The sequence below is a fragment of the Panulirus ornatus genome, chromosome 50 (assembly GCF_036320965.1).
Source record: "Panulirus ornatus isolate Po-2019 chromosome 50, ASM3632096v1, whole genome shotgun sequence".
Lineage (NCBI taxonomy): Eukaryota > Metazoa > Arthropoda > Malacostraca > Decapoda > Palinuridae > Panulirus > Panulirus ornatus.
In genome coordinates this window covers 8,442,835-8,459,798 of record NC_092273.1, presented here as the reverse complement: position 1 = coordinate 8,459,798, position 16,964 = coordinate 8,442,835, and the positions used below count along the sequence as shown (strand labels likewise).

Sequence of the window (16,964 nt, the reverse complement as noted above, 5' to 3'; positions counted from 1 at the left end):
TATCACATCCTTTTTTTCTTTCTTTCTTGGATGAATTTTATCACCTGTGCGTCTGACTGGTGACATTCAGGTATGACCCGGGTCTCTCGTGTTGAGTCAGGCGCACACACCACAAAGAAAAGCGGACCCAAGAAAACTCCCCGTGGCACGCCGCTGTTTATTTTGTGCCCACCGTGAAAACTTCGCCTCAGTCGTGCGTCCTCCCCCTCGTGAGTAATTGACTCACTCAAGAAGACTGTTGATCCCGAGTTCTCTTTCCTCTCTCGTCCCTGTTTGGTGGGTGTGTGTGTGTGTGTGTGTGTGTGTCGTCGGCTGTGACTACACCTTGAATATACCCATCCAATATTAATCTGCTGTTTGTTCTTGGTTTGTAAAGTATTCAAAAACTTTTAGAAAAAAAAATAAAGGTAGAACTTGTCTATCTATTGATAATAGATTACCAGACTTACAACTCTGTGCAGTCGTTCGCAAAAGTACGAATGTGCTTGACAGCAAACAACAAAGTGATCCTTAAAACCACAGGACTGTGTTGCAGACAACAAAGCTATGCTTAAAAACCAAAGGACTGTGTTGCAGACAACAAAGCTAAGCTTAAAAACCAAAGGACTGTTGCAGACAACAAAGCTATGCTTAAAAACCAAAGGACTGTGTTGCAGACAACAAAGTTAAGCTTAAAAACCAAAGGATTGTGTTTCAGACAACAAAGTGATCCTTAAATACCAAAGTATTGTGTTTCAGACAACAAAGCGATCCATAAATATCAAAGGATTGTGTTTCAGACAACAAAGTGATCCTTAAATACCAAAGGATTGTGGTTCCCTCACATTACGTAAAGGCAGCCGTGCACAGTAGCAATTACGTGCTGTGAACCTGCTGTTTGTGACCTTCAGACGGTGGCTAGCGTTGCCGAGCGGGGCGACGCTACTCTGAGGCAACCCAACCACCACCGCCGCCGCCGCCACCTACTGCATCCCGATGTCCTCCGCATCGGCCGCTCCCGAGGATGGAGACGGGCAGGGCGGAGGGCACGCCGCAGGCAGCATATGAGGCAATTTGGAAGATCCGGTTCAGATCTCTCTCTCTCTCTCTCTCTCTCTCTCTCTCTCTCTCTCTCTCTCTCTCTCTCTCTCTCAACGTAAATGTTGACGGGATAGGGAGGAGAGAAGGCTCTCCTCTTCATCAGATGTTTGTGGTTCAGTGGTCGCTGCTTTATGTCTGTGATTATTGCTTAGTTTGTTACTATTAGTGATATATATATATATATATATATATATATATATATATATATATATATATATATATATATATATATATATATATATCCGAAAATACGAAAACTGTATTAGTAAGACATTACAAGAGTGTTTGGTCTGACACTCTTGCGTAATGTGAAGGACAACTGAGAGGGTCGGGAATACATAATCCCAGGTAACGCATTAATGCTATGTTGATACATACACGGAAGTGTAGCTCAAGGGCGACTTGCTACTACTGATGCAGGAGCAGGCTGAAAGGCGAGGTACAGGTCCCGTGGTGCTGCTACAGGAGAGGCGAGACTGTGCTTGGTCTCGTGGTGCTGCAACCAGGACAGGCGAGTCGATGCCTGGTCTCGTGGTTCTGCTGTAGGAGAGACGAATCGGTGCCTAGTCTCGTGGTGCTGCTGTAGGAGAGACGAGTCGGTGCCTGGTTTAGTAGTGCTGCGGCGGGAGAGGCAAGTAGCTGCTAGGTCGGAGAAAGGGAGAGTTGCCGAGTTGTGCTGCAGGAGGGAGGAAGCACTGCCGGGATCCCGTAGCTGAGTTGTAAGAGGGCAAAGGCGTTGCCGAGGTCCTATGACAGTGCTGCAGGAGGAGGGCGGTGAGACTGGAGTCCCTTACTTGAGCCGCAGGAGAGAAGCGTTGACGAGGTCCCGTGGTTGTGCTGTAGGAGGGAGGAGGCGTTGCTAAGGTTCTCTGGTCGTGCTCCAGGAGTATGGGTGCACTGCCGAGGTCCCATGGTGCTGCTGCTACTGTAGAAGGGACGAGGCCTGATGAAGGTCACGTGACTCAGGACTTCTTTAGCAGGTTTGCTCACGAGACGACCGAAGCCAATTGACTACAGGGCGGCGGGTTACAGCTTACAAGGTTTGCTGCATCTCGTACTCTGCGGAGTGTGAATTATGAGCGTGTAAGATGGAGCTGTGGAGCGACACGTCATTCATGCTATCTGGAGTGTGAATTATGACTGCGCCTAGAAAGGCTTTGTAGCGAGGCGGCGGGGGAGTGGTTGCGCAAATCATCCAGGTCTTTCACGCTCTGTCATGACGCGAGTCCAACGCAAACTATGGCTGCCGAAAAGAGGGAGGGATCTTGGACACTATTTGTACCCACTTTTTTAATCTAGTCGGTAAAACTTGCCAGGTGCAATTATGTAATGTATGTACTATGATAAGAATTGTGACATCCTATGTAACATCGCCCCACAGGGATCTAAGACCCTTTGTGACCCCCGTAATCCTTTTGCAGTAGGCTCACAGGATGAGCATGGGGTACACAATAAATTTTGCCATGGTTACCAGCACAAGTCACTCTAACCCTACGTCACTTCAGACCAAATCAACCGTACGACGGAAGGCTCTTGGATATTCCACAGTAACAAAAACATGAGGTATAAAAGTGAGTGTGGTGTCTGTGGGGTGAGGTAGGGAGGTGGGTGTGGCGAGTCTGAGGTCCGACCTTGTGGCGGGGTCTCTTGTGTTGTGAGGCGACGCTCGAGCTGGTCCAGCGGCCAGCCACCCTCCCCGTCCCCGGCTGTCGGGCTATCGAACGATGTGGTTCTGCTCGTAAAATTAAGCCAGCTACTGCCCGCCCCTCTCACCCTAATACTTTGGTAAATTTGGATAATTGATTCTCAGAAGATAAACTATCATTAACGCCTTCAACTTGAATATTTTATCTTACTTAACCTGTCATCATACACTCTATATATTTCCAACAATATATTACATAATATATATATATATATATATATATATATATATATATATATATATATATATATATATATATATATATATATGCCAACACTTTCTTGTCTATGTCGTTTGACACATAATGTGAAGTGCTGACATCTAAACCAACAGAAAAAGTATAACATTAGATATTCTATTAAGAAATTACTTTCAGCTGAGACCTGTTTTTTTGTCATTCAGTTCTCTCATTTTAAAGACAAAATTTCACCTGGGTAACTCCGAATATATAATCACTACCGGTACAACTATGATTATCGATTATACTGTATCGATTATATTGGTGCTGTAACTATGACGTTCTAGGAATTGAGAATGTGCTGCAGGACCGTAAGCTTCCTCACTATACATCACGGTGTCCCTCAACCTAAACTGTGGGTTGGCACAGGTGACCCGACCCCTGTCGTCCGGCCGACCGTCCGCCCAGGTTTTTGTGATGGAAACTGGTTTTGTGGGACAAGTACGGATGCTGTCCTCTCTCTCTCTCTCTCTCTCTCTCTCTCTCTCTCTCTCTCTCTCTCTCTCTCTCTCTCTCTCTCTATCTATCTATCTATCTATCTAATCTATATATATATATATATATATATATATATATATATATATATATATATATATATATATATAAAACTGCAGTAAAGAAAAATAAATACTTGATACTTTTGTATACGAGAATGAGGACTGTACTGGGAGAGTTTTACATTCGTGCGGCCCCCATATTTCTATTATTTAGCTTCATATTTCTATGGATTTGTCTGCATTAATAGTGTGTGTGTGTGAGTGTGTGTGTGTGTGTGTGTGTCACGGGGAGAGGGGTTTTACACTCGTGTTGCCCTGTTCATGAACACCATACACTCTAAACCGTGCGGGATGAATATTTCTCACCTAAGAGGTTGCTTTAATAGGCTTCTTTACGTAGACTGGAATGTGTTAACTTGAACATCCAGATTCCAATAAGACTGGTTTCAGCTCTTTCTTCTCTGACACTAGGAATACAAAGCTCTTTCCTGATATTTAGAGTCTTTTGTGATGAACAGAGTCTTTCGTTGTGTTACGACAGCCAGGAGTAATTCTCAAAGCTTTGAATTTGCCTTCTCTCTCTCTCTCTCTCTCTCTCTCTCTCTCTCTCTCTCTCTCTCTCTCTCTCTCTCTCTAACCCTCCAAGCGTTCTCTCAGGCGTGAGAGCAAGAAGAGGCGCAGCATAATCAATCATAGAACGGATGTAAGCGAACATGCATCATTTCAACTATTCCAACAGCGCTCTAAACCTCTGTCTACATTGGTGGCTAAGCCAATATTTGTCCAAGCTCGAAAAGACGTTCCAGTGATGGTGTGTGTGTGTGTGTGTGTGTGTGTGTGTGTGAAAGGCATGTAGCATAGGGTAGGTGGAGGCACCCACAGAGCGGGCAGTGGGTACAATACATCGACAAATGAGGGTGATAATCGGGCATGTGATAGTTTGGGCGAGGAGCACATCACAGAGGGTTGGTGGGAGCAAGCTTGCCAGAGTAAAGACTGACACGGCGCGCAATAAGAGGACGTATACAAGCCTTTGTGCTTCTGCTGGGTTTTGAAACTTTGTGAATTGTTTACACCTAGTGAGGCGCATTTCCTCTGTGAAACATGTGTATTGTAGCTTCAATAAATTGTCTAAACTGCTAAAGTGCGATTATATATATATATATATATATATATATATATATATATATATATATATATATATATATATATATATATATATATTTGAACATACGTACTCGAATTCCATATACGTACGTATCTTTTTTTCATCTGCTAACTAGACGTTTGTCCTAAAACTAGACAAGATTTATTCACAACAAACATCTTCACTAAATGATATTGCCACCGGTGTGTTTAGTTTTTGTGTAAGTGAGAGTGGTATGGAGAGGGAGAGTGTAGTGAGACGGGTCCTGGCGTAGTGTGACAGGTTCTCGTGTAGTGTAACGGGTCGCGGTACACTGTGACGGGCCCTAGTGTTGTGTGACGGGTTCTGGTGTAATGTGACGGGTCCTAGTGTACTGTGACAGGTCATGACATACTGTGACGGGGACAAGTGTAGTGTGACGGGTCCTGGTGTAATGTGACGGGTCCTGGTGTACTGTGACAGGTCATGGCATACTGTGACGGGGACAAGTGTAGTGTGACGGGTCCTGGTGAAGTGTGACGGTTGATGATGGCGTCACTCGTCCAGGAGTAGGTTGGTTGGTTGGCTGGTGTGTGTGTGTGTGTGTGTGTGTGTGTGTGTGTGTGTGTGTGTGTGTGTGTGTGTGACAGGAATCTGGCACGCCAGCATCAGCCACCCCATACCATACACTCATCCATCCTTCATCAACTCCCCTCCCTCACCCTCACACGGTCACCCAGGCTCACCAAACGTTGTTCGGCCACATCCCAGGTACCATCGTCCACAACTAATGGTCAACGCGAACCCTTACCAAGAGGACGGAGGTGGGGGGAGGAGCAGGGAAGATTAATAAAGGAGGTAAAGCAAGTATGTTTTCTGCTTAACATTATCCATCGCCGGCCTTGAACTCCGTTCCCCGTAGGAGCTGATGGCGCAATACATGGAAGCTATTCGACTCCCGGGCAGAAGGGCATGTTCCCCCCGCGCACATCCTCCTCACGTCTCGCACATCATCTCTCTACGTCTCCTCGCACCAGGGTTGAGGCTACGAGTGCGGTGATGTAAGTAGGAGGAAAAGACGAAGGAATCAATGAGGTTCGTCATGAACAAAAAAAAAAAAAATACCTTAGCGATGTCACTACGATGAATGGAACTGTACGGTCGCATTCCGGCCACAAACCACGATGGTGTAAAAGTTATTCGACTCCCGGCGTTTTCTTGTGCATTAAGAGCTGAGACGTGTGTGAGATAGATAGATAGATAGATAAATAGATAGATAGATAGATAGATAGATAGATAGATAGAGAGAGAGAGAGAGAGAGAGAGAGAGAGAGAGAGAGAGAGAGAGAGAGTGTGGGGGTGGATGTGTGTGTGGGGGGGGTGGATGTGTGTGTGTGTGTGTGTGTGTGTGTGTGTGTGTGTGTGTGTGTGTGTGTGTGTGTGCGTGTGTGTGTGTGTGTGTGTGGGTTGACGGTACGGAGTCGGTGGTGAGGCGTCTGGTCGTGGGTGAAGGGACACCCCCCAACATACCTCTGATACTGAGATCTGAAGGGCAGTCACAACACACCGCCTCGATGTAAATTTCCATGCATGCTTGCTGCTGTTCTTGTTGTTGTCCCCATCCCCCGTGTTAACAGCAGCTTCCTACTGGCCTTGGGCAAGTGTTGGGGGGGGGGGGGGGTGTTCGTCTTGACCCTGGACGGCCCCAGAGGCCGCCTACGGTGTCCGGTGGGGCAGGTGTGGACCCACAGGCCGCCTCAGGCCTGGTAATGTGGGTGTGGGCCCACACACACACACACACACACACTCAGTGCTAGAGGGCCCTGGGAGCTGACATCGTCCCTAACTTGTCATCAGAACACTACAGGAGACTAAACTGTCAGCTGGATAATATTAAGATAGCATTCAGGTTTATGGATAAGGAAAAATATCCATAAAGTTGTTTACATCATGCATGAGGATGCATCTACAATACGCTTCCCAAATTTGGTCACCGCACATACAGATGCACAAAGAGCTAATAGAGGAGGTCCAGAGGAGAGCAACAAGGACGATAACAGTAAGCATTAAGTGAGCCAAGTTACAGGGAAAGGCTAGAAGCTCTAAATTTGCCCAACATGGAGGAGAGAAGAGCGAGGGGTGACCTGATCACAACTTTTAAGTTTTCTTAAAAAGAACGATGACGTAAACAAAGAACAGTTTTTCGCAAGATGTTAGGATAAACTCACCACTGGACATAACGTGAAATTATGCAAAGGTCTTGTTGGGAAAGCTGTAAATAAGTACTTCCATGGTAAAAAGAATGGTGTACGAACGAAATAAACAGAAGGCCGTGTGGTAAATGCGGCCAGCATACAAAGTTCAAGAACCCGTATGACAGCAGAGACTGTTCTAGAAACGCCTCCCCCTCTTGAATGTTACACTTCCTCCCTGTACAATACAAACGGGTACAAGTATACAGTAGACCTGGATTTAAGGTCTCTCTTTCCCTCATCAAAAAACGCCTCTACTAATCTTTCTACCTTCTCATTCCGTCTGTCCCAACCCCTTTGGAGGATACATTCCTTACGTATCTCGCGTGACCTGGTAATACGTCACGACCAGAGAACTACCCCCCACCTGGGGGTCGTGCTGCGCCACTACCACATGACGCCCCCCCCCCTAACCCCACCCCACCTGAGCGCTCTCCTCCCTCTCGCTGACAACAGTCACACGGTGAACAGGAAAAAAAAAAATCTAGCACCACACTAAACTATCTAGCGACCCCGGCACCACGAGAGACTCTAGCAGACTCATGGCAGAGTAATAACAGCTTAGATGAAATGCGATGATTTCTAGGAAGTTTGTGAGGGTTCCGAGCGCACATTAGGCGGTAGCTGCCGCAGTTCCTCTACTCCTCCTACCCAGCCTGCCAGCGAGCGAACCACGCTCCCGGCAAACGGCACAGGTGGAGAAGTGACGCGCGCTGTTTTGGTCGTTGCCTGAGAACTAAAATAAGCCTCGCCCTCACAACACCAGCTAGGCAGTGTTCAGGCAGGACACATCACCACTGAGAAACAGGTGTAGATAAATCTGCTTAGAAATGTGTGTGTGTGTGTGTGTGTGTGTGTGTGTGTGTGTGTGTGTGTGTGTGTGTGTTAGATTTGCCAAGACTCAGCCCGTCACGGGCTTTAGTCAGTGACAGATTGTTTTCGGAGTGCCATTACTGGCACAGGCAAGGCCCGGTTGTAACTACATCGTGGTGGTCTCTTCTGGGGTGGAAGTGAGTGTTGTGTAAGACGTGTGTGTGTGTGTGTGTGTGTGTGTGTGTGTGTGTGTGTGTCCAAGATGTGGTGGTGGTGGCTGGTTATAAAGCCACGAAAGTCCCACTCGATTGTTGATTGGAGGGAAAGGTTTTGGGAGGTGAAGAATTTGGGAAGGGAGGAGGAGGAGGAGGGGAGTGGTGATCTTGCGAGTGGTGAGGAAGAGAAAGCTACGAAAAGATAAGGAAAAGGGGGAAGGCACCAAGTCCCAGGGACTCAACACAGGCGCTCCATTATGAGTCTAATATTACCTCTTTATTCTAGATAAAACAGATGTTTTTATGGTTAGAATTATCATGAAAATGTGAACTACTAAGCTGTAAAATCAACTGTTGCATCAAATGCGTGTCTGAAGTCGAAAAAAAAAAATTAATGTACAGGGCAACAAAACTGATGCCATATGTGTAATTAAACATGTTCTTATTTCAAGATTTGAGATTTACAGCCAGCGTTGACACACACACACACACACACACACACACCTGTAGCCGCGTTGATGTGGTTTGGTTCATTAAGAGTATATTTTCACTACGATTTTCCACTGCTACAACGACTACAGGACGATTGTAATGGGAGTAACGACCTGGGAGGGTGGTAGGTGAAGTAACGACCCCAGTGGCGGCGTCTGGCACGTTTGCCGCCTCACAATGAACACATTCTGCTCTGTCTCTCCTTTCTCCTCAGTCATATTCTATATAGGTTTCCTTTGTGTGTGTGTGTGTGTGTGTGTGTCTGTGTGTGTGTGTGCTTCATTCAAACGATAACTTGAAAAACAATAATAGCAATTACGCTAATTACATACTTTGAATGATGAATGGGTTAGTTAAAAAGTGTATTCATAATTTCGCTTAAACATTTATGACAGTCACGGATGCTCAAAATGTGGTTTTAATTAACGCTCATTCGGTAGCCAAGTCATTTTCTACAACAATATCTGGCATACCAAGTAATGAAGGTGTTATGTGTAAGTATTTGTGTGGAGGTAAACGGTCACGAAATACACACACACACACACACACACACACACACACGATTGATCCTCCTACAACACTATCAACATTCCAAACATAGTTACTCACTCGGTTCAACCAACTCCTTCCACATTCTTAACACACACACACACACACACACACATGCGTAATTGTATAACTGTGTAACCGTCATTAACATGATTGTACAGTACGGACAGGGAGTTCTACAATCATGAGGAGGGGGGGGGGTCACAACTCTTGAACTCCGTGAAATGAATGACAACATTTCTAATCAGCATACGCTACATTCAGCCTCTTCATTTACCATCTTCATTTACCAACCATCCACAAAACTACTGCTGTAGACGTACTTTTCCCCCATCTTCTCTTTGTTTTTTGAATATCAAGAAAGTTTCCAGTTGAAAACGCTATTTCCTGATAATTTCATTCAGAAACTTGACGGGTGTACTCAACAACGGATTTATATATATATATATATATATATATATATATATATATATATATATATATATATATATATATATATATATATATATAATACACCTGTAAATGTATTTCGACTGTATAATTTACATTTAGGCAACTACACCATGCCTATTAATGTTTCATAACTCAAAGCGTTCCCCTGTGTGATACGGGTGGAGTGTAGGGAATCATTTTGCACCTCAGAAGTTACTGAGTCGTGTAGAGAAGCCTGGTAGGTAGGTTGGTAGGTAATGGCGGGTTGTGTAAGGCTGGAGGGCGAGCGGTCTCAGCAGTAAGAGGTACCGGCCGCTATATCACGTCCACAACTTGTCCACGGAAATCACTCGAGAAAGATCCTGCAAGAAGTCAGCTATGTTTCGCCCCACCTCCCTCCCCACATGATGGTGCGACCCATGAGTCTGACGGTACGACCCTTGGGTACAACCCTTGAGTATGACGGGCAAGACTCGTCAAGCACAATAGCGTTTCCTTTGACCCAACTCTTTAAAAACAAGGGTCAGGTCAAAGACCAGGCGATAATACAGCCACTTACAGCGAAAGGCAGTGACGACAACACATCCACCGTGATATCCCATGATGGCTGCATTCCTCCCTGCCTGTATTAAAACAAGAGATTATAAAGGAAAATTATTCTTTGGCAAATTACACCACAGGCAAGAGACGTCGCTGAAGCCGCCGCCGCCACCACACGTCCGAGGTTACGTGTGGCTGCCGCTGTCATTGCCAGCCTTACGCAACATCTCTTGCAATGTTACCATTGCAGCAGATGGCTCCTCGTTATGCAAGATAACCTCGTTACACCATCGAAGTGGAATTTATACTTTTTGCAACGTAGTAATTGAGGACATGCAAGCTACTATGATTCAGGAGCGTTTAATAATATAATGAGCTCGTTAAGTGTTTTAAAACCTGTCATCCTGAGGTGGGAGCGTGGGTTGGCGCGGCCCGTTGCTACACCTGTGTTATTATGGTGATCTTGATGATGACGGCGCCTGATATTTATCTCGACCAGGATCCCGCCATTACGTCTTATTGTTACCAGCGTTCGTTCGATGTTTGCAGTACATACCTCCCCTTTTATTTCAGAATCAGTGACACTTTTAACGTGATATACCAGATTGTTTCTGCTCTGCCTTCAAGTGGTTAGTCAACGCGATCACGGTGAGGTGGTTTATGCAGAGAGTTGGCTAAACCGCCATGCCCTTGATGTGACGTCATATCCTGCGTCTACCGATGATCGGATTACATTGCATTCAATGCAAAGTTTCACTGTACCTCTAACTCATCAAACGACGACCAGATGTACATATCATTAGCAAACAATGATCCTGTTCCTCGGAAGCTTCGACTGTGAATGTTAATAACAGAGCCGCTCGACAGACAAGGTAACTCATCTGCCTCTGCTGAGGCCGCATTGGCGTCTTCACCCTGGCGGCCGCTCTTCCGTCTGGCTCGGGAGAGATATTCGGCCCAGTTGGTGTCGTCGACGTACAGTGAATGTATTGGCCCAGTTGAGATTTCATTATGACTGTTACAGCATCATTATTAACACCAGGTTTGGGTTTAGCTTTTTTTTTTTACCTCCATTTTTTTTTTTTTTTTTGTATTTCCCGTGTATATCATTTGCGCGTGTCGGGGAAAAAATATAAAATGCTTTTTTTTCTCCGTAATCTGAGAACAATATGTCTGTAATTCTGCAGACCTGAGAGTGGAGCGTAAACAGGAAGCAGATTTATTCTCACTGACTCAACATAATTACTGCAGTGGGTTTTTTTTTTTCGTTTTCCGCATTGGATCTGGATGAGGTAGTGTTGACACGAGTCGTACAGCTGGTGTTATTCCCAGGGCTGGTGTTGACATGGGTGCAGAGTGGTGTCGAATATTCGGTATAGGTTAGTGAATTCATTCGTACATACAACTTAGATAATTTTTCATTGTCTCCATGACGATACCCATGGGAAAACAAATCCAAATTTTTAAATGAATGATTTAATGACGAGTTGGATGATCTAGTTAAGAATATGGATGAGCTCTGCTGCCTTCAGAACGTTAAATCCCCTTGGGTTCAAATGATGTAATTCGTTTCCTGTACCCAGCTTTGAGTTAGAGATTTAATAACTAAAATGACTCGATCGAAACAAGTGAGGCGTGGCACATTTCCTATGATAAACAAGAATCATTACTTTTTACCGGAAGTCCGACAGTGGAAGGCAGCGAGAGGGCACGAGAGCCGCGCGTTTGTTTTTAGATTTAATGGGTAGCTATCAACTCCAAAGATGTACACTTTTGCCATCAAGTTAAACAAACGCAATGACGAAAGTAAGGCTGGTGTTAGCAGAATGACAAGCGGGACGCTGACCTCGAGTGTGTGTGTATGTGTGTGTGTGTTGTGTGTGTGTGTGTGTGTGCGGAGCACTGCAACCCTATCTCGGCTCCAGCCAGACGACTAGGTTCCTGCTGCAGGTTGGCCAACAGCACCCACAGGAGGAGGCCGCCGGCCGCACAGCCAGGCGAACGCGAGGACGGACAGAGGCAAGATTGTGGCTTGCAGGTTACGTACAAGAAGGTAACTTCAAGAAATATTTGGTTGCGTACATTATCATTACGGTGTAGCGGTTATTATTACTGGTCGTGACACATTCCCGGGCAGCCGGGAGCCTAACCCGTATGAATTCGAATCCTGGTTGCAGCAGTCGGTCCACACTCCACCCAGCTGCTCATTCTCCCCTTGGAACCAATCGAAAAATCGTGACACCTCCTTCAAATGTTCAAGATAATTCCAAGGGCATATACACGCTCTCACTACATATATGGAACTCCATTAATCTTGTGTAATCTTTAAGAACTGCAGAGATAACAGTTTGAGATGTGCAGATGCATTCAGTTCCTGCATCTCGTCTGTAATTTGTTCAAAGCAAAAGAATCCAACGAGCAAACATTTTCTTTACTTCCTTACTGTGTGAAGATAACTCTTTCCTCCATTACGAGAATTGTTTTGAATCCTTTCATCTGAATGAAAATCAATTTGAAAACACTTCCCGTCAGTAGAGGAGGCAGACTTTAATCCCCTTCCGACATTATGAGACATTTAACTCCATCTCGTCTGTGTGAATTCTGGACTTTTAAATAGACATGAATTCTAACAAGTGAACATTTTACCGCTAGACGACGTGAAACGATATATCCAGTATTCGAAAATGGATCAGATAAACATCTGGGCTTTTTATTTAAGTTTTCTTAAACAAGAAAACCACTAAAGTAATAGGCTAGATTTTCTAAGCCGTTATGTGCGATATGTGGATGGGAAGAGGAGAATGAAAAGATCAAATTGGAGATGGAAGGATAAAAAATGTTTTGTTTACGGCCAGAACATGCAGAAGGGTGTAAGACGAGCATGGGATAGAATGAAATGGAGCAATGTGGTATACAAGGGGCGACTTGCTGTCAGTGGACTAAACCAGGGTATATGCAGCGGTCGGGGGAAACTAGGGAAAGGTTTGTGAGGCCTGGTTGTACATAAGGGGTTGTGGTTTCCGTGCATAACATGACAGCTAGAGAGTGGATATGAGCAAGTGAAGCCTTTTCTCGTCTGTTCCTGGAGCAAACTCTCTAAAGCGGGATGTGTGTGTGTGTGTGTGTGTGTGTGTGTGTGTGTTATCGGGTTATGTTTTAGTCTGAGCCACCGTGAGATATACTGAGTCCTGGCCTTTCCTGAAGGTGAAAGAAAGCGGTGAGGTACATTATTACCAGGTGTTATATTTAGTCTTGACATACAAAAGGTCATGGTAAAAGTTTTGTGAATATCATTCTGCACAGACTGAAATAGATGCTATCCTCCGTTGAAGATCGATCTAGTTTTATTCTTAGCTGAAGCAAAGCTATGATATTCTAGGCTGAAGTTATATCAGTTAGTTTTATTCGTTTGTTTGTTTGTGCGTGTGTGTGTGTCGAGTATGGTTATTGAGTTATAACTACCCCATGGCCTTCTTCTAAGAGTCCTGATGTTACCAAGGACGTCTTCCCAAGGGCTCCTGCAACCCAAGGCTGCGCTACTTCCAGCAACGAAATGATGGACTCCTGTGGGTGAGAAGTTTTTCGACGAAACTTCATTCCCTTCCGTCAACAGACTGTCGATGATACAGCCTCGCCGTAGGTGACTTTTCACTTGTGGTGCAACCACAAGCAATGGTTGCACCGGGAGTAAAAAGTCACTTTAGCGAGGCTGCATCGTAGGGAATATAATTTCGTTAAGAAACTTCTCACTCCATAGGGGTCAATATTTCCCTGCTGCGGTGAGTAACGCAGCCTTGGGCTGCAGGAGTCATTGGAAAGTTCCTAACATTAGGACTCTGTTTAGAAAAGATCCTGGAGTAATTGTTATATATATATATATATATATATATATATATATATATATATATATATATATATATATATATATATATATATATATATATATATATATATATATATATATATATATAGTCACACGTTATTTGTAAATCTTTATGTACCCTGGGAAAGGGAAGTAGATCATGCGCTGCGTTTAACACAGGTCATTTTAACGTGAGGAGTCACGGGAGCGAAGCACTGAGGGTGTGGGCGTTGCCGAGACGTGGTAGTCAAGACGTGAAGTGAAAGTAATGAGATAATAGCCCACCAGTCTCGTGCAGCGAGGTAATATTGACTATGGCTGGACAGGGCTGGGTGAACTAACATGGCTGGATGGTCTATCACGGCTGGGTGTTCTAACATAGCTAGATAGTCTGGTATAAGTACGTACATGCTCTAACATGGCCGGATGATATGATATAAATGGAAGAATGAACGTAACTGGATGGTCTATCGCGGCTGGGTGGTCTGAGATGACTGTATGGTCTACTCTGGCTGGATGGTCTAATGGGACTGGATGATCTAACATGGCCTGATATGACTGGATGATCAACACATATGAACGGTCTACTACGGCTGGATGGTCTGATATGATTAGGTGATGTAACATGGTTGGATGGTCTGATAGGACTGGGTGATCCATCATGGTTAGATGGTCTGATATGACTGGGTGATCTAACATGGTTGGATGGTCTGATCTGTTATAACCAATCACAGAAAATTACTTCACTTTTGCTTGGGTTGAAGCAACCCTGAAGCCTATCTGAATCACCCTTGTAAGTTGAAGCAATCTTGATACTTCCTTATTTCTTTCGCGACTTTTGCATGAATCAACTCCTGGTAGGTCAGTGAAGTTAAACGCTACTTTCTACTATTGAAAAAAAAATGGTTGTAAAATTTCATTTTCGTACTCTTTTGCTCACTTATTCTTAAGCAACTAAACATCACCCTACACGAAACTATGTGACATTTTGTTTGTCTGACTTTCATCTAAATATTTTATCAAATCACATTCTTCTTCAGGCTTAAGATTATCTTTTTTTCTCCGGCAAAAAAAAAAAAACATTCAAAATATATTACAAAAAACTTAGTCATACACAAAACTAAATTTGAAAAAAAAAAGTCAAGCATCAGTATACTGGCACCAAAAGGAAAGACATGAATTTGGATAAAAACAAATTGATGGACTCCTTATACACAAATTAGTAATGTGATTTACACAATGGGAGCATTGACTCATTATACTTCCTTTTAACCCCATGAAAAGTGATATATGGAATATAATAATCAGGTGAAAGTATGGGGTAAATCCAGTGAAATATTGGTGTAAACCAAAAGAGCAAGAAGTATCAGTTTAGAGGCACCATTGAAATAACTTAAAGATTAGGAGGAAATGCATATAAATAAACTGCTTATACTTATCAAATAAGTTATTAAGACTAAAGGAGCGTGATTTGGAGCATATTATGCAATAATAAGAGATAATAGTTGTGGGGAAGGGGGCTATGATTAAGGAAAATGTCGGGTAAAAGTGAGGGAAATACTTCCTTAAATCATAGCATCTTAAGAAAACCACACTTTAACTTCAACATGTGACCTAAAATATTGAAAATCTAGAAGTGAAAAAATTAATAAATCTTGACCATCACGTAAAGTTTTCATAAGTTCTGTTACACTTGCAGTTTTAGCGCACATTTTATTCATCGTACCACTTATACATTTTTCATTGGGAGGTAATGTAACAATCAGGCTCCCTGGTCATAGTCACTTCTACCAAATACAGAGCCTGTTGATATCTCTTTCATCTACATTCGTACACAACCAATGTCCCAGCAACTTCATGTAAATGAGATCATAAGAGTTTTTCATTTTTAATGATAAAAACAAATTTTTAGGGAAGTTAGATGGTTTTCATTGGATCTGTTGTCATCTTTAAGTTTTTCATTTAATTTCACCCCACCTTTTCCCAGGTCATCATCCCCCCATTAACAGTATCATTATCTATCATAGTAACATAAAAAAGTGTTCCAAATCCCGTTGGTCCAGTCTAAACCATTTCTATCAAGTATTAGTTAATTACGCATTTCTTCCACTTCCAAAAAGTTTTTGGTCAATGGTGCCCATAAACTAGTGCTTTACTCAGTTATATACAACTTCTAGAAAATGATTCCTTCGACAAGACTGTAAAAGAAGGTTTTGAAAAAATATTTTACTGATACATACCTTCCCAGCTGACATGTTGCCCCATCCAATGTGGATCTCATCCTAGCTAGTGTTAAGAACACCTACACAAGCCTTCTTTTCTCTCAAATCACGTAACTCATATAATGTCAGTAACTCTAAACCACACTAATACATTTTCTAAACATTCTTTTCTTAATCACAAACGTACCTTACATCATGACAGTACATTTAAACCACACAAATGCATTTTCTAAGCATTTTTTGATCACAACACACGAGCACAGGACTTCCCACCTTTGGTAACGCCAAGAGAAAATTAAGTTGTGCTACGTCTCCTATCACTTCCAGCCAATTATCTATGGTAATCCATTTAAGGTGGCCGGGGTAATGTTTGCATCAGTAGTTAATCACAATTATAAATTCCTTTCACTATTTGGACTAATGAGAAGACCCCGCGACTCGAGTGTCTCGTCCTGAATCCAAAACATGATCCATTCATTCGGATAATTTCCAGATCACAAAGGAAGTCTTTCCCTTATGACTGTCCAAAAGACTAAAAAAAAAAAAAATCATCCTTTTTTTTCGAACATAATTCATCCTTTTTTTTTCGGTCGATGAGTTCAATGTTATACAAGTATATTAAAGGATTGGTATTGATTTTTTTCTTTGAAATCGTTTAGCTCGTAGTCAGAATAGTTTTTACCTTTGAAAGTATTTAACCATGTTTTGATTATAAAATAGATATTGTTCTGAAGTTTGGTGCAGTAGCTCAGTTTCTGAAGCTAGTTACTTTTGCTCTCTTCCACTCCATTAACACAGCTTCCAATGATTTATGACCATACTGTCATAGCCCTACGACTCAAAACCCTTTTTCCAGGTTTAGTCACCAACGATTTGTCCACAATCTGAGAACCATTTGACTGAATCCTTAAGGTTCTACGAGTTATCCACGTATTTAGAGC

The 16,964-nt window shown here is 43.3% G+C and overlaps 1 protein-coding gene across 1 annotated transcript in view; it reads right to left on the bottom strand.

Moving 5' to 3' along the window:
* LOC139764570 (uncharacterized) overlaps nt 1-16,281 on the bottom strand; it is a 109,053-nt gene extending 92,772 nt beyond the window's left edge. The window contains exon 1 of the mRNA XM_071691357.1: nt 16,042-16,281. Coding sequence (XP_071547458.1) covers nt 16,042-16,082 — 41 coding nt within the window. The 5' untranslated portion in view covers nt 16,083-16,281. The remainder of the gene's footprint in view (nt 1-16,041) is intronic.
* Between the last annotated feature and the right edge of the window lie 683 nt (nt 16,282-16,964).